The 26,118-nt window shown below is 44.5% G+C and overlaps 1 protein-coding gene across 5 annotated transcripts in view; it reads right to left on the bottom strand.

Annotated features, from left to right (window-relative positions):
- OSBPL5 (oxysterol binding protein like 5) overlaps nt 1–26,118 on the bottom strand; it is a 111,845-nt gene that overhangs the window by 45,406 nt on the left and 40,321 nt on the right. For all 5 annotated transcript variants that reach the window (XM_062576697.1, XM_062576695.1, XM_062576694.1 and 2 more), the window contains 2 exons: nt 11,406–11,562; nt 6,071–6,144 (listed from right to left, as the gene is read on the bottom strand). In XM_062576697.1, the coding sequence (XP_062432681.1) occupies nt 6,071–6,144; nt 11,406–11,541 (210 nt within the window). In that variant the 5' untranslated portion in view covers nt 11,542–11,562. The remainder of the gene's footprint in view (nt 1–6,070; nt 6,145–11,405; nt 11,563–26,118) is intronic.

Below are 26,118 nucleotides of genomic sequence, written 5' to 3'. Positions count from 1 at the left end.
GCTCTGGTGTGGAGGATGCCAGCCCCTCAGCATGCTGCATCATGGGAAACAGAGGGGAATATTTTATTTTGTTTAGAAACTCTTGCTACACAGGATGGACATAAAGAAGTGTATAATGAAAGACAAATAGACTTATTCCAAATCAGAAATTTTTAAACACAGTCATTCTCAAGATGTGATCTACAAATCAATGGCAGTGAGGGCTTACAAGTTGTTCTTCTCTTTCCTCTGTATCTAAGTGAAGAAAGATGAAATCAGAAGGGAATTTAAAGGCAGAACAAAAGTAGTTGGGGTCATAAGTTTTGTTTCATAGAAGTAAAAATAGTCATCACATGGGAGACATCTCCTTGTTCACATGTACTGTCTCCAGTATCTTTTCTACATATAATTGCTACAATCTGTGTCAATGCAGAAATAAAACAGATGAAATAACAGCTCTTCAGGTAGTATCAATGCTATGGAGAAGCTCAGTCTAATATTGCAAGTAAAGTGCTTCTTAAATGTCACTTGTGATTACTCACAGATATCTCAGAAGCATATAAACAACTTTGTCTTGAATTTACAATAGGCAAGCCTTTTGTAAAATGGTGGACGATAAGAGCACATCCAAAGCACAGTAGAGTCAAGGAAACAATTCCCATTAATAAACAAACTTTGGATTAGGAAAGTTTATCTTGCAATTAATGTGTTGTTTTAGAGCAAGTTGATTATTTTTCACTTCAAACTTCCTGGTTCGCAAGAGGATTCCCTGTATTTCAGTGATGTTACAAAGATGCAATAAGGATGTTTACAAGGCTAAAATAGTGCAATGATGATCACTAATTAAAAAGAATGTACAAATAAATAACTGAAGTGACAGCAATATCTAGGGAAAAATCATTGCTGAAAGTCAGAAGATCTATCCCAGCAACTCAAAATCCCAAGTTATATTGCTTTTTAGTGGAATGCTTTGCTCTGTTGCATCACATTATAGTAATTAAAGAAAAAAGTCACAGACCTCATGGGATTCCTATAGAATCATTTAAGTGTGTCTTTCATGAGAAGAATGTTCTACAAGTTTAGAATATTTAAAGAATATTTTAGGCAAGATGGAGAAGTTGCACACTGAGAATGATGCTGCTTCATGTGACTGATTCAGCTGTAATTCTGAGCAGAAAATCTCCAGCAAAGCTTTGCCTTCCCCACTAGCAAATGCTAGATGTAGCTTTTGTTCCCAGGCTAACTTTAAACAAATCAAGAAAATGAGTGATGAGAAACAACTGGACTTGCAGCTTAAAATTATGCTTCGACAAATCATTTCACGAATCTTTTGATTTTAGCACCTCCATTTACCTTTCCCTCCACCCTCAGGAACACTACAGTAAGGGGTTATGATAACTCTTGACCCAAGATGACATGATAGGACTGCTGTGGCTTATCCAAAGTCAGCAACCCCGAGACTTTGTTTTGCACAAGTGACCAATTACTATCGCCTACATCGCATCCTAGGAGGTGCCCAAGAGTCTCAGGGGTTGCCTGCGCCTGCCTAACTTAAGAATCTCCATTTTTCTTTCTTCTCAGTGCAGAATTCCACCCCTCTGCTATGCGATTTTCCTGGGCTACTCCAGGATAAATCTCTGCCTACCTGAAATTAGCTCCAAACCCTCGGCAGACAATAGCGATTACCTAAAACGCTAGGCATAGAACTAAAGAAACAATGCACTGTTGTGCCTTGCCCCAGGAACCGACCTTACATATGCTGATGAGAACAGAAATCATCATGCTAGATGTGTCTTCCTCAGGGCTTTGCTGTATTTACGTACCTCCAGCCTTCCACGCTTTCTGTGGTATATGTTATCTTTGTTGTCTTTTCCACTGAAATGAGTGGACAGTGACCCCCAGCAGCAGCTCTCAGTGAAAAATATCTTCTTCAGCTACTTGGCATTTTCCTGCTGAGGCTGGGATATTTTGCCACAGTAGATGACTATGGTGGCAGAAAGAAATAACTTGCTTAAATCTTGATAGAGACAACTATTTCTAAAATAACTGCATCTGCAATACCTGCAGCATAAACTATCAAACATCAGCATGGTTTCTGGCTTAGCAGCACCACCATCTGGGGTGGCCAGGCTCTCCCCTAAGGCTGTTCTTAGCGTGCACCAAGGGCTGGTTCACTCCTGAGCCTCACCAAGCTGATTTCCCCAGTCATCAGAGCTGACAAGCGACTCCTTGGTTTGCTGCTACAGAAGGAGCAGGAGGAGAGCTGCCCTTGCAGCTTTCCAGAGCCATGAATCACTTTTTATGGTAGTCTCAAATGTAACTCTGGCTATAACTAACTTGGGTTAAACGCATGAGAATGAAGGATCAGTTTAAGAGCTCATAGGCTTTGCAGCTGCTCTATTAAGGAGTGATCAAGTGATCACTATATCTAGCAAACAATAAATATAAACTGCTTGTAACTCCTCTGCAGCTAAAATACGTTTCTAGTAACCACTTAGATTTGTATTTCAGATTACCAAAGTCTTGAACAATTCAGGCATGTGGAAAAATTCATTCATGAGGAGCCAGGCAATCTCAGCTTTGCCCTTCTGTACATCATATAACCACGCACGAAAGAGCCAGACTCCCACAGCGTGATAATTTTAGACTTCATTGTGGCGCCAGTGTGGGACTGAAAGGAGTGAAGCGCCACTGAGCTCCAGCTTCAAGATTTCCCTGGCTAGTCCCTTAAAATACACCTCAACTCTGTGTGGGCTCTCTGCATGCTTATCAAAAGATCACAACAGGTTTCCGGACACTAGAGTAAATAGGTAAATATTGATTAGGAAAGGAGGAAAGAGAGAATACAACACTGCAGACTGCAGTAAAAGGTGCCTTTAAGGATGTTTACAGCGCGAAAGAGAGAAAAGTATCTCCGGTTACTAGCAGGCATGGGGCAACTGCGCTACCTGGCTGCAGAGAGGAGTTTGAGGCTTAGAGACAGTTCAGTGATGCTTTCACACCTCACTGTGAGCACTGCTCCTAGAAAACAAGGCTAAAGGGCTCTCAAAAGAGAAACTAAAATGAGAAACAACCTGGAATAAGTAAGCAAACAAAAATATTCTTCTCTTTTTTCTTTTTCGAAAAAGGGGATGGAAGCTCAGGTGTGATGGAAGTTAGATGGCTTCAACCTGGGACACCTTCAGCCTGCTCTATCACACAGGGGGGCCATGCCCTGCATGCGTGAGCTGCCGAACCACCCCCAGGCCACCAATGGAGAAGTGAAACAGAAATGCAGTTCATCCGCTTGGGGTAATGCAGAGATGCGTGGCCAAGCTGGGAGCTCAAAGTCTCCAAGCCCCAGTGTAGGGTCTGACCACTTGGTCATCTCTCCCACCCTTCACATTGCTGGGTGAAGAGCTGGTACTTCATGGGTCAGCAGACATCGCAATGCAGCAATGCTGGACGCACTGGTTCACAAGGGCACCTGCACCCACTGGGGCAAATACAGGTAAGTATTCATAGCTTTTTCTGTGTGGGAAACCTAAAAATCTTCCCTTTCTGCCAGAACTGGACCAGCTGCTTGCACTTATTCTAGCTCAATATTACCTGGTATCACTCTCAATGTTGAACTATAGGGGAGAAATACTGTAGAGGCAAACTCAGTGTCTCTATGAGAATAAACAGGTTTTCACAGGTAGATGGAAATAGCATCCTCATAGCTCAGCTATCTCTCAACCTGCTGCTGGCCTGGCCAGCATGTAAGCATGTATCTGTGTCTCTAGCACCCTTCCAAGCAGGCTGAGGCCCTTGTCAGCCTTTTTTTTTTTTTTTTTTTTTCTTCTTCTTTTTTTTTTAATGTTTAACTACTACTATGAACCTCTTCTGCCATGTTTTCCCTACACTCAGTCTGCAGGACAGGCTGAAGAAATACCCTGAAGAGTCAGGCAAATGCAGGTGCTTTTATTTTGTGGTATCTGCACTGCAAATCTATGATTTGAAAGTGCCTCTCCCATTACCAAATCAGGCTCCAGTATTCAGCAGGCTTACCCAAGGAATAATTCTGTCTCTCTTCTTTTTGCTGAATGAGTGCTTTTACCTAGTACATTTACTTTTGAATCCATTAATTAAATCTGCACACCCTACAATGTGGTTTCTAAAACTTATTTTCCCCCTGCTTCCAGTAATCTAAACATGACCCAATTAGTACACAGTCCTTCCTTCAGTTCAGGCTGTTGAAATCGCTATTTATTTTTAAACTGAAATACTCTGAGGTTGCTACCTATGGTCCTGGACACCTGACAGTAAGGTTTCATTACGTAATCTTAGAGCCAAATAGACACGAAAAACCCAATATTAACTCACTACCTGTTTGCCTAAATTTGTACAGTAAGACACGGCACACAGCAGGGACTCCCTCCTATCACTGATCCAGCAAAGCAAAACAGAAGAACCACTGGGCTGCAGGAGAACAAGGCAGTGTGCAATACAGCCTGGCCACGTGAGATGGACGGGCATCCAGCACACGTCCAGCAAACTGCAAAGTCACCACTGGCAGTCTCCAGATCCAACGGCACGTATCTAAGCAAACTGGTCAACCAGGAAAGAACAACCCAGCTCTGGCCCATTCAGTTGCCAAATTGCTTGCAATACTAGAAGCGAGTAGGAAAGTTGAATTTTGGGGGTGTGGGGCCCTAATATCTGCCTTTTACTCCAGAGGAAATTTTGACTATTGCAAAATCAGAGTCTGGGCCATGCTCTCTCTTGGACATCTCTCAGAAACACACTCCTACTCTTGAGTTTGCCATGCACCTGAAAAATCACACTCCAGCTAGGACAGCACTTCCATGCTTTGCACTGTCCTGTGGCCACACTGACCGGCTCACCAGAGATTAAAGTCATTGTGATTTTAACGCCATGCACTGCACAGCCTTTGAAACATCGGGCTTTGAAACAAGCCGTGGATGCAGTTGCCTAGGCCTTGGCCTTTTCCACAGCTCCGCGTTTCTGGCACTGCCAGGCTAAGTAGGAGGCTGGGTTCCCACAAGGAACCAACCTGCCTGAAAAATCAAAACCAAGGTCGTCCTGCAGCTGGCCAGGCTGCGGCAGAAGCAGAGGACACACGAACAGGAGCCTCTGCATGCTTATCGCTCCTCTGGTCACCACCTCCTCATGCTGGCCTCTGCCAGGGCACCCCTGCACCATGGTCTGCAAGCTCCCAGGAAGAACAGCCAAACATATTTGAAAAGCCACTGTCATGTATTGTAAGAAATCACTTGTCTCCAGCTGTTTCATTCGTGTTATATTTTCATTTCAGCTGGTGCCATTTGCATTTTATAGCTTCATAGCTGAATAAATTTAGTTAAAAATTTATTAACAGGCTTTGGTTCTATTTCTAGTTATTCTCCAGAAACATGTTAGGGAGCTGCAGCCAAAAACCCTGTACATGAGTCTCAGAGTCAGACCTAAATTGAAAAGTTGATTCCATCTCTGCAGGAAATCAAACAAAAATCAAATTCATTAACTCTAGATTTACAGCCAGGTTTTGAACACCTAGATCTAGAGTCTTCAGATCCAATTTTACCTCTCCATAATAGGTTGGATGGAAATGGTGGATTCAGGAAAGTTTGGTTAGTTTGCATTCCCTTCCTGCTGCATTGAGCCCCAAAGCCCTCCCCTTGGACCTGGGTTTATGGTTTTGGATGATATACAATACATTAAATACTAAATAAAACTTTCTCTTCCAAAACAATCAAGCTTTACAATTGCCTTGCTGACCAGAAACAGCAGGAGACACCTCTGCTAACAATATCATCCTTACAACCATAATTGTGCACATCTAATGCACAGCCACAGGAGACCCAGATAAGCAGGACTCTCCTGTGGTAGACACTATCAAGACTGAGGAAACCATGGACTTGTCTGTGCCAACGAAGCTGTCCAAATGCTCATTTTCTTTGTCTCAAAATATGCGCGCACAATTCCCACAGGAACAGAGGTAAATGCTTTCTCAATTACTTTAAAATTTAAAAAAGAGAGTAAGAACTGGTTAATAAGTCAGCCTGAGGAGAAATGAAAGCATGAGCAGGGCCACATCCCTCTCCCCCCATACCTTACTGATGGAGTTCGGCGTCTGTGGAGTCTCATCCTTCAGTGCTGATGGGCTGTTCCCTTCCACGTCCTTCCCTGCAACAAAGCAGCACAATTCAGAAATGGAGGGTTTCTGTGGAAAAATCACAGCTAACTTACAGCTCTAGGAGGGCCACTGCTAACAGAAAGCAAGAGCAGGTGTCAGGAGCAACACCAGGCACACCAAGACCACATGCGCAGACCTCAGAGAGCTTGAAATAATCTAGGTTCATGTGCTCAGTACTGATACCTGAAAACAGTAGGGTAAACCACCGTGATGGTTGCAGAGTCCTGCATGCAATGGCTAGAAAACACCAGAAATCAGGTTGCTTATGCATCCTTAATCAGCCCCCTCATGTGTCTGCACCATGATGTAATCTTTAACTACATTACCACAGTCTGTTTTTTTTTTCTTATACATCTCATGCCTCATTCAGAGCAAATAATAGGTGGTATCCTGTTAATAAGAAGCTACTCAATACACTAGCCTTCTTGGTCAGTATCTGGCAACTCTACGTAGATGCACTTGATAGCATGCTTTGTTTGACAAATAATAGCCATGATCATAAAATGTTATAGAAGACAGAACTTCATCTAGACATAATTAAGAAAAAATATTGCAGATCAGTGTCTTCCAACCACATTATTTGTTACAATAAGAAACAGTTTCAGTTAACAAAGAGCATTTCTGAAAACCATAACATTTTCCAATCATTGTAGGGAGATATATTTTCCACTATCTATATATACACTAAACTCTCAGTACATTGCATATGTTATATACTAGTATTAGCATATGTAGCCCTGGTCCAAGCAATAAAATGAAATGACAAATAGTGTTTTTTTCTGCCAACTGTAATCACATCCTTAAAGTAAAAGAAGGTACAAAGCTTCTATTAAAAAGCCAAAAAATAGCATCTGATTAGACTAGCTTTTTAGTGTCAAGACAGTCATTGTTATCCAATTGCAACGTAGTTTTCCTTTCAAAATTGTTAGCAATTAGAGATTCAATACTGGCTGCGGTAAAGAACCACCAAGACAGTGGAATGCAATTCATTCACAGCACACTGCAAACATGGGAATTGTGAGAGATGCATTTAAACCCTCCGTGTGGACAAGGCTTGGAAACAACATCAAATAGAAAACTAGTGAGGGAAACCCTGGTTCTCCCAAAGTCAGTAGGAGCTGCCACAGACGCGTGAGAAGCCGCAGTGTCTCCAGCAGCCTTCAGCAGAGACACTGAAGAAGCCAAACACCGTGAGAAAAGCTAGCAGTAGAAGCTCACTGAAAAATAATTATGCTCAAAGTCCCGTTCTGCACATCCACCATGGGACAAGAGGGAGAACAAGCTGATGCAGAAGGCGACTACCTCTAAGCGTAGAGGGAAATACATGCATCGCCCAGATGGGGAGTTGAGGTAGAGGCGAGTGGAGGAGTCATAGGGTCACATAGGAAGGCGGCCCTAGAACTGGGAACCTGGATCTCAATCTAGTTTATCACTCCTCCTCTGAGAACTCCAGTTTCTAGTGAAAGCACTCAGAAGCCTGATGTCCTTAGGCAGATTGGCTAGGGGAAATTCCTAAGAGGTCGGATATTTGCCTGGCCCAGTGTGCCACTGTGACAAGTGTGATGGCTGTAAGAACTGCTGTGCACAGATTAAGACCTGAATTCCCATTCCTCTTCTTTCTCCGATGGCTCTCTCCTCTCTGCAGTTCCCATTTTCCCAGATGGAGGCAGAGGCGGTTGGAATAAACTCACAAAGCCGTGTAGTACTTGCACTTGTTTCCCATGAAGAGTTTTCTTCTGTGCTTGTATGGGAAAGTAACATATGGTCTAAAAGTTCAAATAAAGTTAATGCAAGTCAGCTGCTGCCTGCTCTGAGGGAAAGGCATCAATTAGCAATAACAGAATTCACATCCATTCTTTTTAATGTCTCATTTCTTAAAGAAAGCTTCACTCCAAGCTGATATCCACACCAAAAACCTGGATGTTAGAGATTTTTGCCTTCTCTCAGGTATACAGTTGAAAGCACTTGAACCTAAACAATGAGGTTTTAGATGTTTCTGAGGTTCCGGACCATCCCTCAGAGGAAATTAGGAAGAACAGGAACATGCAGTTGTTCACTCCTACGCACATTTGTTATAAAGATCCAAAAAATAATTTTACGGAGTGGCATATACTAATTCCTTACGTCAAACATATTAAGCATATTGGCACTTGCAAGGGAAAGGCTACTTTTTGAAAATGAACTGTATTAGCTGTCTCAAGCAGACTTGTAGCCTTGCCAAAGGAGAGCCAGCCCTCGATTGGAAAGCCAGCAACACTGAACCCCTTCTCAGCCAGTTTCTCAAATAGCCACACACATAATTAAGTGCATCAAAAGCTCAAAAGAGCCAGTCCCAATCAGAGGACAAGATACGTCGCCACCTTGAGAAAATAAAGAAGAAAACACATAAAAACATAGAAGCATGTAAATATTAATTTGCCTATGGAAGCAGAAGCTCTCATCCACCTGACCAAAGAAACCATACCCACACCAGAAGCTGACCTGAGGCTCTCTCAGGCTTAAAGGGCTGGCTGCTAACACAGCTTGCTAGGACAGGTCCTGCACTAAGTAGTCCAGAAGTATTGTGCCAAGTAATGGGTAGGATTTCAGAAAGGGAATCAATAGTGAGTATGGAAAGAGGATTCAACATATTATGAAGAAAATTCCCAGTTTGAAGAAAACACTACAGTCTGGGAGTTGTACAGTTGAATGACTGATACTTTCTTTTATCCTATTATATCCAGATCCTTTTCAGAAGACTATTTCCTTCCTTTGGTTTTCTGCTGTGCACCAATCCTACAGGCAAATTTTCCTTTCTTCTTTACAAAGAATTGTTTAAAGAATAACACAGCAAGCATTTACAAAGAATTGTTTAAAGAATAACACAGCAAGCATGACTGATCAGTGGTAAGCAAAATTACTGGATTATTGAAGTATTAGCTCCACATTGCAAGAGCAATTCTTTTATAGACTTTTTGATAAAGTAGCTGGTCAACTACAAGAGAAAACACAGGCTCTGATGTGTGGTAAATCTATCAACAATAAAACCTGCCCCAATTCCGTGAATGCTGCTGCAGTAAATATCAGCCACATGGTGTACACCAGACTGAAATTTAGTTCAACGCATTTATCACAGAGAAATTCCCATATTCATTAAAGTGCTTCTTCTAAGATGCAAATAGGCAATTCTAAGGTTTTATTTAAAGACCACATGTGATCTCACAGTCTAATCAATTATTAAAAGCAAAAAAGGTTCTCTGAAAGTTCCTTTAGCTACTTCTCCAATAAATTTCTGCCATCTTGCAAACATCCTACCCACTGAAGAAAGAGAAGAGAGAAAGTTTCTTTCCCCTCCTTGCTATGTGAAAAGATGTCATGGGCAAGGATCATGAATTAATGTCCTTCTCTTTATACCAAGTTTACAAACCAGAGAACATCTTCCTCAAACTTCTTAATTACTACATAATAAAGACTTATATATACAAACAAGAGGAAAGAAGTCAAAGAAAGAGAAAAGAAATTGCTTGTGAACAAAGTCTGCTGGGACCAGAAAGCAAAATACGCTTGCGTGGAAAATACTCAAGAACTGAAAGTTCATGTAAAACAAAAAAGTGTGAGACACAGATAGGAAGCAGCTTCAAGACCTGCAGTTTATCCATAGTTGCATCCTTCACAAGGAATGGAGAAAGTGCAAAGGAAGTAGGAAAGCTCAGAGCAAAATGGGGCAGGAAAAGCAAAAGACTGACTGAATGTGAAGAATGACAGCTACTTCCTACAGGAAACCTAAGGCAAACAGAGACGAGGCAGTATGATGAAGATGGGGAAAAAGACGAAAGGAAGAAAATCTAGACACCTTCTGTGCAGACATCCCCCAGTCTGTTTATTTAAGAACGGCATTCTCTCCTTTAAAAAGGGTTTCTTTGGCCTATGCTCTTCTGGTATATGACGAGGGCCGTGTACCTCACGCATGCTAGCTCCTGTTAAGCCCAGCAAAGGTCAGGCTGTTACTTACTACACATCTGTATGGATTATGGATTATACGTACTGGCAGCCAGCTTTTCAGAAGTCCTTGCAGGTTTGAGATGTATGAGATTTTAAGTGTCCCGTTTAAGCAGCCCTTGGTTTGACGATGAAAAGGTTGTTAAAGCTTCCAATGATCTCAGCCGCAGCCAGGACTATTTGGCACTGCTGAAAATAGGTTCCTCACTGCCTTGAAGCAGGGACTCACAAATAGAGATACCTGCAAAGTCAGAGGCCCTTAAAATCTTTTCACTGAAAGATGATTAGCTCCTGAAACCCAAGCCTGGCTTTGCTTGACATCTGCAAAGCCCAGAGAGCCTGCTGAGTGTTACGCACAGATGAGCACTGAAGGCTTTTGACACATGCTATGTTCTTCCTCTACCTCTCAGCGTTTCAAGACCTCACCAAGGTGCTGTGAGGTTTGATTATTTAGCACTGACATGGCAACCACAAATGACATCTCTGCAAACTTGTGACAGCTCCCTCAACCAAGCCCAAGGTGCCTGTTCACAGATCAGAGCTGAAGCCTTGTTTGTAGGCTGCAATCAAAGGCAGAGATTCAACTGACTGTTTATTGCAAGCAACAAACACTGAAACAATAAAATGAGCTCTATTTCCTCCAGATTAGACGCTGTCTATAAGATTTAAAGCAAAAAATGTACAGAGAACACTTAAAGCCAGCCTGCAGTTTGCTGCAAACTGACAACAGTACTGGGAAAAGCGCTTGTAAATATTTACAGATCATTAATCACAGAAAGTCTGCTCTTGTAATACTTATCCTGGGCTTGGGATCTGAACAGGCAAACCTGCCATTAAAAGTCTGAAAAGCATCCCAGGCAAACAGCTTAAAAGAGCCTAACATTTCGGGCAAAACACACCAAGTGTCTCAAAGTGGAAATGCCCCAAAACACTATCATTTCTGAAACATGAGGCCATGCCACGTTCAAAGGGCTTTGAACCCCAACTCTGCTGCCCTCCGTTATCACTCAGCACCATGGCAGTGGAAGAACCAGCACTGGGTAAGCAGCACTGACTGCTAGGTGGTGATACTCAGCGATACCCACGCTGCAGGAACCTCTTCTCTCTCACTTCCACATTAATTTATTTCTTTTTGTTTCCCGGTCAAAAAAAAAAAATCACCTTATCTGCAATCAAGCACCTCAGGGTCTGTACCAGGTTTTGGGTATGCAAGACAGGTGGTACAACTGCAGGAAGAAATGAGACGCTTGGCACCGGCACAGCAGAAACCCACCTGGGCTGATTGGGTAGATGTCGTTGTCGGCCCCAAAGAAGAGGTTGCGCGTCAGCTTGCGAGGATCGACCTTCTGAGGGGTGGATGAGGCCGGGCAGAGGGAGAACCTGCGCCGAAGGAAGTTCTCCTCCTTCATGGCATGAGCTGTGGGGGTTTTCTGAAAAGGAAAGAGAGAAATAGTTCATTTTGAGACACAGGTTTCACTCCCAGATGACTCCGCTGCTTCAAAGCAACCTCATCCTAAATAGCGTGACAGATCTTTTTATAGTGTACCAGAAGGCTATGTAGGAGAAAAAAAAAAAAAAAAAAAAGCAAGCCCAATCAAACAAACAAAAAAGAGTGGTATTAGTTGAAAGCTACAATTACAAATCTGCTGACTCCCAGTATTTGCAAACTGCACCGAAGCAGGCCACTGCTCCTTGGTGAATCCTGCCGCTGTAAGATCCTCCACTCCCCAAGAGATCCTTGAACAGCTACTTAGTGGGCCTATCCAATGTACAGCAGCTAAAATTCCTCTTTCTTTCATAAACGTAAAACCATTGGTGTCAGCAGAGTTAAGCATCTCCCCCAAGATTTAGCTGGAGCTGCCTGGAGGAAGACTGGCTGCCAGAAACAGAGAGCAGCAAGCGGGGATCTGCAGGGCACTAGCACAGAAAAGGTCCATGCCGCTCCTGCCCTTATCTCCTAAGGGAGCGCATACAAGTAAGTAATTTCCATTTTCTTCAAAACGACAGTTAGATCAGCCTCACAGTTTGATCAGTAAGACAAGCCTTAAAGAACAGTGTGGGTCTCCCTGAAAGCCTCCCTACACACAAGCCTAGTGGTACTGTGCTATCTACCACCACTTGGCTAAGGCATTAGATTACCCTGACTGAAATTAAAGACTTCTTTTATAGCTTTTATTTCTTTTATAACCAGCATTACAGACCATGATGGCTGCTTCCTCTCTCAGGAGGGGGATGAGAGCACGATGAACGTGTCCCTGTGCGAGGGACTCCTCTGCTGTACTTTATCTGGGTTATCAAAATAATATTTCTTATCATAATTATATTTCATGACATTTTTATTATATTTTTTTTCCCTACAGAGGTGACTTCTGGTTCTTCATTGCTGTCCCTCGGTTGGAGGGCCACCAGCGCCTCCGGCAAACACTGCCCAGCCTGCTCCCACTAAAGTGAGCTGCGCTGACTAAACCATGTCAAAGAGCAGCTCTTTCTGAGCCCGGAAAGGTCAACCCTTGGCATGAGGGCCTGTCACCTCCAAACGCTGGCCACCTCCGTAGGCAGTACTGCTGCCGTACAAGGGAAGTGCAACCCCCACAAGCCCCACAAAGGGAGGACAAGGCCAGGTCCACATGGCATTTTGAGGACACCTCTAGAAACGCAACGCATTATCACTCCCACTTGAGTGATGTGGGTGTAAGACGCTAACAAGTCATCAGCAGTATTTCACCACCACTGCTTCGCGTGACTTGCAATGCAACTGCCTGGTGAAACCCTCTGCAAACACACACTGAGGCTCCCAAAGTCCCCGTGTTCCCATTGTGGCCAATGGCATCCCCAGAGCACCAGGCAATTTATTTTCCTTATGTTTGGCATCCCAAATAACCTTTTTTTTTTTTTTTTTTTTTTTTTTTTTTTTTTTTTTTGGAGTAGATAGTGTTTTGACAGCAGAGAGCTGCAGGGGAGGAAAGGAAAGAGAAAAATTAAACTTAAAAAAAAAAGAAAAAGAAAAAAAGAAAACGCAGCTAGTTACATGTCTCAAAGCAGAATATTGAAAAATAATCCGGGACTAAACAACTGCTTTGGGAATGCTAATACTGAGCTATTTTCTGCCTTTGTTCCCAGAAAGGCCATCACTGCTCTCCCTTCTGAAACTGCTCTTGAGCAGCTCCAAGCAAAAGTAGACCCAAGGGACCCATTCCCCGGACACAGAGACCCGGAGAGGCCAAGCTGATGGTGCACAAAGCCACTCAGAGTCCCAATTCAGGCCACTGCAAAGCTGGCTAGGGACCGAGCTACCAATACTAGCACTTCTGTGCATCCTGCCCTTATGGCGGAGACCCTTCTCGACATGGGGACAAAAAAAGCCGCATCCAGCATCATTTGGTCGCATCAATAACACAGAACACCAGCTGACAACTGCTACCAGCCCACATAGGTGTTGGTGGCAAAGCTCCTGTAGGCAAGAGTAGGTTGCCTGTCTAATTGGATATACTAGATTACATCTCCTTTCAACTCCTGCTATACGTATTATGCAGGGAAACCAATGTTTTACCATTCCCCTCACCTATTATTTTATGCCATTCAGCCACAGAATTATTATGCTGATGCTCTCTCCTTCCCATGCTTACTTAAGCCACTAACTTGACAACAAGAAATCTTGCTGTCCTGTTCAGCCAGCAGGCGACTGCAAAGGAGAAGATGTTTCTCAAGCCTGTAATAAGCTCCGGCTCTTCTCTTACAGATCTCATTATAAACTTACAGCAGCAGCTCGTGTCTTTTTCACCATAAAGCTCAGCTGTAGTGATTCCACTTGAAATGGGTTCTCTGCGGCCAAACCTCTCCAGTGGCTGAAGCTTACTGCGACACAGCAGCCACGGGTCTGTCCACTAGCTGCCCGCACATGACCCTACACCCATGCCATGTCACCATCATCCTGGCCTATTTTCAAGGAGCAGCTGACATGGAGATGCTCCAGCTGGTTTACGGAGACCTGATGGAAAAAGCTCCCTCCTTGTGCAGAGCCTCACCCAACAGGCTGTTTTACTGTTCGTACTTTCCTGGGCTTCCCTTCTGCTAAAAGTTGACAGTGCATGGACCTTTCCTTCAATGGGCTATATGGTGCACCTTGACACTTACTTATTTGGGGTAAAAGAGGAGACAGATGTTGACCCACCACTCATATTCTGAAATCTTCCAGTCTTAGACTCCCCTGACATTTTTCAGAGAAAGGCTGAGACAGACAGGCTTAACCTACAAGATCTTACAAGAAAGTGCAGCACAAAATTGTAAGAGAGGACTTTTTAGTATGTCAGGGTTTTGTACATTAGATACTTTGATCCTTAGTGGGATAAAATGTAGTTCACATCATTATGATTCTACAAAACACCTGCAATTTTTGGTTTGGTTTCCCAAAGGCATTTGTCTGTGTGCGTATGCATCCATGTCTACCATGCTTCATCCTCCTCCACCTCCCAGCGCCTTTTGTACCACTGGCAAAAGTCAAGGAAATTTACAGATCTGTATTCATAGGGATAGAAAACCTAAAGATACTAAATTCTTAAAAGCTATAAAAAAAAAATCAGTGGTCAGCAGAGAAGGGGAACTGTATCCTTACCCTCTGAAAGAAGGCCAGTATTACGGACTATTATAGGTCACCAGGGAATCCAACATAAGCAGCGCATGCCACAGGAGAGGAGGGGAGGGGGAGGAAGCAAGCTTCTTCATCAGCTCACTTTTACCCAGAGAGCTACGTACTGTTTCTGCCCATAAGGGTCTGCCTGCCTAACCTGGTGACTTCCATAATGCTCTGCAGACTGGTAGGTGATGCTGAGCAGTCAGAACCAAGGGCAATTTTCAGAAGTGATTTAATGGGAAACTGGGAGGAGAGTTCAGCATTTCTTACTCCAGAGCTCTCTAGATGCCCAAATAATCCAGCCTCAGCCCCAAATCACCTGTGAGACGGGAGGGACCGCATGCAAGGGGTGCCAAGAATATAGCCTGTGCTAAGGTGACTTTTATACCATTAACGCACAATTATCTAGAAGACATACAAAAATTAACCAGTCATAAAATACCAGATAAAAAAGAAGCAACTGCGGAAGATACACTTCTAGACATGGGTGCTTTTGATCCTGGACTCAAATCTTGCATGGTTGATTTGAGGACAACATTGTCGTTCTGAAACTCAAATCTATTTCTAAATCAATGTGTTGCAGGTTACTTCAGGATATGACAGATGCTTCACAGAAGCCAGTTCTGTGAGGGCTCAAGAAAGAGATGGTAGAAAGCAAAATTGGGCAAGAATTCCAAAAAGCCAAAAAGGAAACTTGCTGTGATACAACCAAACCACTTGTGGGACACACGGCAGAAAATTTCACCCCCTGCTCCTGCCTCCAATCCAAACCTGGCAGATGAGACGGGAATTTGTCTAAAATGTCGTCTCTTGATTTTGAGACTCCAAGTGATACAGAATCTACAAGCTCTCTTAGAAAACTAACCTTATTGCTAAAAATCTCCATCTTACCTCTTGTATGAAATGTATCTGGTTGCCAGATCTTTTCGTGTTTTAGTATACTAAATGTCCCTTTACTGAAGTGTGTTGCTCAGGTCATTTCTGGCCTTCTATTATGTGGTCTTGATCATAAAAATGAAGGAAAGGTAATACAGAGGGTATTGACAGAGCCACTAAACAGAGTATTTTTCAAGACTGCCCCTTGTGCGTTGACAGCTCTTTAAGCCATAATGTACTATTAAGCTAGAGCTGTTCGCCAGGTCTTAAAGAAGAATAAATAATTCAGTAGTAAGAAATAAACTTCTCGCTAACCTTGTCTTTGTGACTACTTTATCTTCTTAGAAAGGAAAAACGTAGCAGATGGAGTCTGAGTCAAGCTATCATGAAACACAAGGCCTTGGAAGTGGGGAACTTAACAGAGTGCAAGTACCTAACAGTGACTTTTGCTCATAAATGGCTTCAGTAACAGCCAACAAAACAGAAACCTGGCAAGAATAGCAGTAGTTTTTCAGTTTCCACTTTACAGCGGATGAGGCCTGCCAGTGCTCTCCAGTTCGATGCTGGACCCATTTGGGGTGAAAGCAGCAACCCTTACAGCTGCGATATCCTGCTGTAGAGACGCCTTTCAGTGCAGCTTCTCTGCACTTTGGGCCTTCTGTGCTTGCTGGGAAGATTGTGGCACCTTTTAGCATCTGGCCCAAGGCTTTGGGGGGGGGGGGGAAGGGAATTTTCCTGGCTCCATCTTTAAATTTTCTAGGTTTGTGACATGTAATTACCACCGAGTTAAACACTGTGCAGGCATTATGCTGCCCCTACCCTCTGCAAACTGGTGGGTAGATTGGTTTGCTTACTGTCCTTTTCAGCATTTTAAAATAGACTGGAAATATGCACATCTCTATAAATAGTTCATTAAAGGTTTGGCATAGCCAAGAAGCCTGTGTTAGTTAAAGGGGGCCTCTTAATTAATTCAAGGCTTGTTCCAAACAACCTTCTCTTTTTCTGGTCGTTAAATACTTCCCAGAAATCAAATTACACCATATTTTGTATTCACAATAGTAATTTACTCTAGAATCTGCATCAATAAGGAAAATTTAATCTAAAGATACTGACATTTCCTGATTCAATTAACCCGGAGGAGCTAAAATTTTCATGAATGAAAAGAGAAGGCAAATTGTTAGCAGATATGCTTCCAGCTATTAGTGTCCCAACTATACACAGGAAGAAACAGCAGCATGTATCTTCCATAGGGGTAAATTATTAGTTCAGTGGTGATTTACATCAGCTGACAAACTACTAGTCAACTCAAAGTCTGTGAAATTCACTTCTGGAAGCTTTTGCTAAAATAGCTATTTGAAAGACAGTTATTTGGAAAACCACCCCCTGTTCACCGTTAAACAAAACCAGATACAGTGAAAAGTGCCCCTGCAAGGAATTTTTTCTTTAAACAACCCGTGTTTTTGGTTAGGGACATGGCAAAACACACTTCTCTTAGCCTACTCTGAATGTCTGGGCCATCACGCTGTTTGTCAGAACCTTAAAAAGTGAAGTTATTCACTCAGCTTCGTGATGGGTCCACGGAGGGGAATAAACAAGGCGGGTTACTGAAGAACACAGATCTGCAATCACAGAACAAAGCCGTGGTTTGCACCATTAAGGTTGTCTGCATCAGTAAAGATTCTTCTCAGCTGCTTCAGCAAGCCCAGGAGCTGGCTGATGAGCCCCTGCAGCACCCGGGTAGCACTTGCATGTCCCATCTTCTCAGTAGATTCACAACCAACCTTCCTCCAGGATGAGCAAAGACCATGAACAGCACAACTAAAGACAAAAGCAGGAACCAAATGCCTACGCTGAGATAAAAAATTAACCCAGGTTACTAGTTTTGGGAGTCCTTATTTGCGTGGGTTAAAAGAGTTCAAGGTAGGAACATAAACTGCAAAACATTTTTCTTTGATGTTTAGGAAAATCTCATCTTACAAATCACCTCTGATCTGGACAAATGTCTCCTGCGAGCAAACAAGAGCCTGGCACTGAAGTCTCACTGTATTTGGGAGAGGGAACACCATGCTTCTACAGCTTAGGAATGGGCTTTGTGTACTGCAATAAGTACTAAATACACAATCCTCATGTGTTTTGTCTTAAAATACTTGTAGTTTACTCTGTAAAAATTTGGCGAGAGTTTTGTTCAGAATAAGAATATCAATGAGTGGGTCTCCAAAATGAATGCTTAGTAATTTTTAAATCCATCTCCTCTGACCTTTAAACCACAACTGATTGTTATGCAGGAGGCTATTCATTTAACTAAGCATATTAAATTTTCCACCAGCACTGAGGGGCCTCTCCTGACTTAGCAATTTCCCTGGTCTTTCCCCTCGCTAACTACACAGATCATACCTCACTTGCTGTAATTATAACTAACCCATCTGCTTTAATTACTGCCCCGCTAACAGCAGGCAGATGCAGAATTCAATGTTTTACCTAGGTCGCCAGAGAGATGAGAGTCTCCAGCAGTCAGCAAAAGACAGCAGCGAACAGTTTTCCTACAGACCTCCGTCTTACGCCCCTTGCTCTAGCTGCAGTAAATCACACTTTGCACCATCTCTTGTAGGCCCCAGTTCCTGAAGGCATCTCTACTGGCTAAATGTCTTGCTCGGGCGGTTTCTCAGAGCACCCATCTATGCAGGAAGGTAAGGTGCTTTCTTTGAATCCTCTTCAGTGCTGTAATCCTATGTGCTAATACATTCAGCTGAGGACAACCAAAACGTAACTCTCAGCGGTTCAGCAAACACCAAGGATCTGAATGCTTACCCATCTTACTGATCTTTCATCTGAAGCCTACTATTATTTGCTACAGGTATCAGTAGTTGGCAGTCTTTTAAACAAGGAAAACGCACCACCAAGCACACGTGCAATGTATAGGAAGACACGTGCCCTCACCGATGCCCTTTGCTCTTCTGATGCTATTTTCCTATCACGCACTAGCCCAGAAACTCCAGTAAATGCCTGCTTTGAAATAAGCCCAGGAACTGGACGTCTCCCTCCAAATTTCTGCTTGTCTAGAATATTTGTGTTCTCCTTTAAATTAAAATTTCAGTTAAATGACAGTGATTCACACGGACACCACAGCTGATTCTTGCTAGTAAATTTAGGAAGAACTCCAGGGGCTGTCAGAGATATACCTTAATTTAAATGTAAGCGTAAGCGCCACTCATGCACAAAAGCATAGCTTAGCTTTGACCTAGCTAACTCGAGTATAGCCAGCAGGGCACTGCTCCGGGCCAGCCGGCAGCTCCGAGCAAAAGGCAACGCTCCCCCGACTTCCGTGGGTGCGAGGCACCAAAAAATAAAGCGACCCCGAGCACTGAAAGCTTTGGTCTAGTTCAACCAACAGGCGCTCCGTTACGAATTTCTGCACAAATAACAGCAAGCCCAAAGGCACTGGACACACGACTCAAAAACCGCCCACCCGAAAAGCCGATACGAAGCGTTCCGACTCTTTTTTATTGCTGCTATTAGCGCTGATCGCCGACGCACCGGGGAGCTTTGTTTGCTCGCGAACGCATCCCGGAGCCGTATCGTTTCGGGGGACGAGGCTCCCGCTCCCGCGCACAGCGCCAGCGAGCTGGGCGGGTGCGAAGCGCGTCCGCCTCCGACACACCAACCTGCCCGACGCCCGTCTGCGACTCGGGGCCCGCGCTCGCGGGGGAGCGCCTCCCGCCAGCGCCCCGCACGTTTCGCGCGCTGTTAGCCACGCCACCGATGACTCCCAGCGCAATCCTCTCCGCCGGCAGCAGCGGCCCACCTCCTCAAGGCCATTTTTTTTTTTGGTCTTGATATTTTTCTTTAAAAAGAGCATATTAAGTGGCATCATTACAGCCTTGTATTGCTATCTAAATCACGTAATGAGATCATATTACCTTTTAATAGAAAGATCCTATTTCAAGCTTTAATGACATTAAAAGAAAAAAAAAGCTGACTACTGCAAGCCTGGCTGATGACTTTCTACGATACCCACCTCTGCTTTTATGTAATTAAATGTGGAAAAGATTGCGCCTCGGGGCTGCCCTCCCACTACACAGTTACAAGGAAATACCAAGCTAATTTTCAGACTCACTTATCTGCTTGACGGCGTCCTCCTGACATGAGTCCCTTGTTTGTGAAATAGCGCTCCCTTGTAAGAAAACAAAAACGATCAGACCATCTGCATCCGAAGAGCAGCCCAGAGATGGGGAAGTCACTGAGCACTGTGGCACGGTGCTCCAAAAACGCTGAATTTTCCTGTCTTCTGCTCTGCTGTTTCTCCTGTCAGACCCAAACCAGCCCTGTAAACCTCAGGGGTCTGGACAAGGAGGGCCAAATAAACATGACCAAATACATCTTAAGGATGTGCATCTATTTTTGAACAGATCCTTATGTGTCTCCTGTTTTGCTTTTCAGACTTTTGGTCACTGTAATTACCAGCGTCTGCTGTGCAGCAGCTTAAATGTAGCGCGCCACCTTTACTGCCTTCGATACAGCTGCTACCCCAGACACTTCAATGGAAACGAACAGTACGCGTTTTTGCATAAACTTCCCCGCTTCTCAGACGAGAGCATCAAGCTCTTCCTTCGACAGTTGAAAAGCAGCACAGCAGTTATTTTGGTCATTGGGTTTTAATTAAAAATCTCTGTGGGAGGAAGGAAACTAGACAACCCACAAAGAGCATTTCGGGTGAGATTTATGCCACGTTAATTGAGCCCAGAGGAGTCACTGACAACCTCTCCATGCCCACCACAGCCCTTTCCTCCACAATTTACCCAGTGAAAACCAGAAGGCAGGACAGACTTTTTGTGATGTGTCTTTTTCTTTTTTTTTTTTTTCCCCAACTGGAGCAAGCTTTAGGTAAGCAGGTGAATAAACACACCCACATCATACAAATTTAACCATGCATTTCTCTTTGCTCATCTCCTCCTACCTGTTGAAATAGTTATTGTCCCCATATTTGCACCGCTGACTCCTCCATTACTCATACAAACCGTGTGCGTGGGGGGCAGGAGCCAGGCAAAATCTCTTTGTGCGAGTTACCAGCCCTAAGCAGAGCCTTGGAGAATCGCAGGAATGAAGCAGTAGTGACACTGCGCACATTTTGCCCCTGATTTCATTTCAATGGAAAAGGAAAAGGAAGGTCCTCAGGTGACGTGCATGTGTTTTATGCTGCTTGCAGGCTTGCTTTTCAGGAGCACCCGATGTTACAGTGGCAGTTAGTTGGAAACAGCCGATATCGAGCATCTGAGCCACCTTCCCCTCGTATCGCTTTTACACTGGGCTAGTCCCAGCGATGCCCGCGGCACCCTCCGTGCTGCCAGCGATGGCAGGGTCTGGCTCCCAGCCTGGCGGCTGACCACACAGCCCGTGACGAAGAACAAGCCGAAGCCCCGGGATCCAGACCGAGCACCTCTCCCATCACCTCAAAGCTAACCTACATTGACACTAGGGGGTTCTGTGGTCACTGCGTGGAAAGATTCAAGCAAAAAGCCCCAACTGAAATGAAACAATACCACCGAGCTGCAAGCCCTCCTTGCTACCAGCCCTGGAGGTGCACAAAAGCCACCTGCCAGACGACGCTTTCCAGCACGGACTGCGGCAATCGCTCGAGAAGAAGCGGGCGCTAGCGGGAAACTCCGGTGACTTCTGCCGTGAAGAGGGAGCTGCAGGGAGAGCTGCTGCAGAGGGGCAGGCAGGTTTTAAGGGGCCCACGAGTGTGTGGGGCTGGCCAGCTCATCTTTTCCATAACTGAAAAGAAGTCATAGGCTCCATCTGCACATGTTGTACAAAACCCAGAGCCACAGCTGCTGCACTGTGACTGTAAGAGAAACGAACCACTGCAAATGAAAATACTCTGAACTGGGGACGTTTGGGGGCCTCTTTAACAGATCGATGCTGCCTCCCTGGTTGAGAGCGCCAGGTGGGCGCCCTGGGCCAAAACGGGGGCAAGCTCAGAGACCTGCAACGAGCGGTGGTGAGCAGTGGTGACTGGGGCCGATGGGGACAACTTGGTTGTACTGCAGCATCAGGCTCCGAAGCTCCCGCCTCGGAGGGTTTATAAAGACAGGAGCCCCGATGGAAAGGATCTGAAAGGTCTCGGATGGCAACAAGGGGACAAAGAAACAAGTATCTCCAAAATGAAGCAAGGAAGCACTTGCTTCCTAGAGGGACAGTTGTCGACTTGTTAGTGCCTCCAAAAGGTACAAAACCCTTAATATCCCAGGCTGTGTGCCCATAACAGACTCCCCCACAAAGCACAAATTCGCACTATGACCAGCTCTCAGCAATAAATACTATCGCCTAGCAATCAGCCAGCACAGCACCCAGAGTGCTAGGAGCTGTACAAACAGGTAGTACTGCTGTCCCTGTGCCAAAAAGTGTATCAGGTTTCTGTCCCAAGCAGCCCCTCAGACACGGACACGTTTGGAAATGGAGCAGCAGACTGTGCCAGGTACCAGCAGAGTGAAACAGCAAAACCTGAGCCTAAAAAACCTGCCCTAAAATAACCTCTCCTCTTGCAGACTAGAAGGGTCATACAGCCTTCTTCGTTCTGTGGTAGAGAAAAAAAAAAACTAGAATCTTTAGGTAGGTCCCTGATAAGCCAGATGAGCAGCCTCACTGGGAAAAGCCCATCAATAAACCATGATATTTGGGAATCACAGTGTGTGATCAGCATTTTTTAAAGTTTCTCCCCGAACGCGTTGCCTGCTGATTTCAGGTCTGCCCCGTACCGAAGCAGATGACCGCAGACACAAACGCCAAGCGTTTCGCAGCTGCTAGGCACTCGCTTTCCACCGCTGTAAATGGCTCTTTGGGGCCCTCATTTCCAGCACCGCTAAACACCTCTGTTCTTCCCTGACAGCTTAAAGGCATTTTCAAGCAAGTATTACAGTAATCTGTATCCCTGCCATGGCCCCCTTGTAACACCAATATGCTGCAGATGAAGACAAGGGCCAGTAACCAGTCTGAAAACAAAGTCATCTCTATCTTATTTAAAACCACGGCCATGACTCAGGCATCCCAACATCACAGCCAACATACCAGCCGAGTCTTTAGTTTCTTAACTGCAAATCACGGCAGGCAAAACAGCGCTAAATCCTTCCACCACAACTTCAGCCTTCAAAGACAAGATCGCACGCACACCCGGCATATCGGGAACCGGCGCGTCAAGGAGCCGCCGAGGCAGTCTGCAGCCCAAGACTGGTGCTACGCGCGATTTTGCACCGGTTCACCTACGGTAAATTTAAAGCAATATTTATTGATATGATTCTGCCAGTGCAGTCGCAGCCAGATGGAAGTGCGCTCTACTGGAATAGCTTGTTCTCCTTTGCCACGGGGGAACAAGCTACACTGGTGCGAGCGTGTCCATACTGGTATAGCTGAATTGGCACCACGGGAGGGTTACCTCAGTCTTACAGAACTGCAGTTAAAAGCAGTGCAACTTGCTTGCATAGGCAAGACGTCATTTTGTAAAGGATTTGCTTCGCATCTTGAAACAGCGGTATTTAGTAGCAGGACTCCTACTCGCCAAGCAATACACTCACAGGGCAGAATCAGGAGGCTGGGAGTTTCACCTGAATAAAATTACCAGCAGCAGACACCAATTGCTCTGAACAATAACAGCAATGCAAGGAGAAGGCATTTTCACATGGGCTCTTGCTAGTAATTCCAGTTTATACCTAGTTGACCAGCTGACAGGGGCAGCTCTTGGGGAAGGAGGAGGAAAGGGCACTGATGCCAGCACACTTCCCACGCGCCTGTGAGCCCCACTGCTCTCTAACCGCAGCGACTGGGGAAGAAAACCCTCAAAACAGGCGCCAGCGCGGTGGTGTGATGGAAGAAAACCTGCAACAACAGCCCCGACGGGTGCGAGCTGCCACTGCTCACCCCGGGGAGTTTGGGCAGTAATGCCCATCGACATTAATTTAATTGTCAGCACTATTAACAGTTTCATTGCTGATCAAAACAGCAGGGCAGCACCAAGAAAATCAGAGCCAGCTGGAGTTACTTATCAAAGGCAGCCAGCAATAAATAATCCGCAGCTCTGTGGCAGACTACTCCCGCCGCATATAATCTCTCCCACTCTTTCCGCTTCCTTTCAGCGGCTTCTTGGCATACAGAATCACTGTGCAACCAAGAAAAAATATTGTGCATGCCTGTCCATAATTAATCTGTTAAGGAATAATGCAAATCTCTGCAATTGTGTGTGGAAAACAAGGAAATCATTCAGTGCATTCTGCAAAGGGCTCAGACATACCCATCTCTCAGCTGATCCGTCTCGGAATGGTAAAAGCATCCTTCCCGAAGCCACACAGAAGGTGTTTGCCAAGCACATGCACAGGCATCGGATACACTAGCACAGCCTTATTGCTTTAGCTTTAAAAATAGACAGATAGATGTTGCTAGTTACAGTATCCCATAGCAATCGTACACATATTTCAGTAGGCAAGGACACTTAATTACAGCCCTGTTCCTTCGAGTATCATTCAGATCCTGGAAAATATCCACATGCTTTCCCTTCTTGTGTTTTCCCAATATTGTTAAAATAAGTAACAGGCACAAAACATAACCTCGGCCCAAGTCAGCTCTCAAGGCTGCTTGCTTTGCAGTATGCACTCTGCTCTGGCCTTTATCCTCCCCACCTCACATCAAAGGGAGAGTTTTGAAAATTATTATAATATACATATTATTTGTCGACTGCACCAGCTGTGGTGTATCAGCCTGCATCTTTCTGTGTATCATTACATAGCGACCGTATGTTTTTGTATCAGATAAGGTTCCTCTGAGACATCTGACTGAAAACAATGAACTAAAAAGCTTCGGAAGAACTCCCACTTGTTGCACGGATTTCTCATGATACTCAAAATGATGGAAAATTAAGATGACAGCAATAATAAGAAGCTCGCATTTCTGAGACACTTTACACCTTCAAAGCACTGTACAAACATGGATTAAAACGTATGCACAAACACCACCGTCTGCAGTTGACAGTTCAGGTTTCTTGATCTTAGACTTGCTTTCAAGTGTTTTTCCACATGTCGAGTGTTCTCATTCCCGTTGTTCCTTTCTTTGCTTAGGTCCTTTTTCTGCCTTCCTTTCTGTATTTGGAAAGCACGTCTGGGTCCCCAAGTTTATGCCACGTGATTTTCTTTGCAAGTTTGGGGAGCCTGTTTGCCTTTTCAAAAAGTAGGAAAAGCATCTTGATACTGTACGGGGAACTATGCAAAACCATGTCTTGCAGCAGACTCCCACACTTGAAATCCCTCTAATTTTTGATGTCTGCAACAAATCAACGGCTTAATCAATTTATAACTGTAAGACAACTGAACTGGAGCCTGCATTTATGCAATGAGGTTGTGTTCATGCTCTGGTAGCAAAGCTGCTGTCAAGGACACTGCAAACCAGGAAGGGCTTGCTAACTTGTCCAGGAAAATCTTAGCACTCTCCCGCCTCCGAGCCTGCACCGGGCGTTTTCCTCTGGGCACGATTTATTCTGCTGCAGACAATACCCGAGGAACATAAAACACAGTTTCTTCCTACCACCAAAGCAGCAGAAGAGGCCCAAAGAGGCCCTTTGTGCCTCCTGGTTTCCTGGAAAAAAAGGCACACCTCTTCCCTTCAAATCCACCCGAATCACACGCCGGCAGGCAGCTCAAAACCCTCCCCGGCCAGCCAGATGCTGTCGAGAGACTTCCCTGGGATTCTTTCTATTTTAGACCCCAAATCCTCGTGAAATACCACTGAGGCAAAAGAGGTCTGGGCTTTGCACTTTTTTGTGATCACTGAATGCACATATTTGCATGAAGGGAAGGTGACCGGCTCCACGGCTTGAGAAGCAGAGGAGGAATTGCTTTCTGGTGCAGCCCCGGCCGTGCTTTCTCGCAGCTCCCAAGCTCTCCATTAACTGCACGTTTTCACAGCTGCACGTTTAGGAACACCACCGCCAATCCTTGGGTTTTAGTAACCAGTAGGTTAAATCACATTATATCCAGAATTTTGAGCAGGATAAAGCTTTTTGCTAAGTTGCTGTTCTCAAATGTTCTTATGATATCCTTTATGCTGAATCTTCTTATGCTAATTGCAAAGTAAAGTTATTTTTTTAAAAAACAATTGCTTCATTTACCTGTTTTCTTAAACCACCTGCAAGATTCTTCATGCTCCATAAAGCAGAGCCTGTCTTAAATAGTTCCCTATCATTCCATAGGAAAAAAGAGAAACTAAGATTGCAAATTATTTGTTTTTATCGCTATAGCTTAAGACAACTCTACAGCTTATGCCATTGGCTTTACTCAGGTAGCCATACCTCCTGCTATTTCCTTAATTAATTCCATATACTCATTCCAAGGCTCTCCTATACATTAAGCAGGTGCCACAGACGGGCATTAAGTGGGTCCCAAACTGGGACACAGCACCAGGTGCCTGGTAGCGCAAATGTCGGGGGCTCCAGCTGGGAGAA

This window comes from Rhea pennata, chromosome 5, assembly GCF_028389875.1.
Source record: "Rhea pennata isolate bPtePen1 chromosome 5, bPtePen1.pri, whole genome shotgun sequence".
NCBI classification, from domain to species: domain Eukaryota; kingdom Metazoa; phylum Chordata; class Aves; order Rheiformes; family Rheidae; genus Rhea; species Rhea pennata.
Note: the sequence above shows the minus strand (reverse complement) of the source record. Positions and strands in the feature narration are given on the sequence as shown.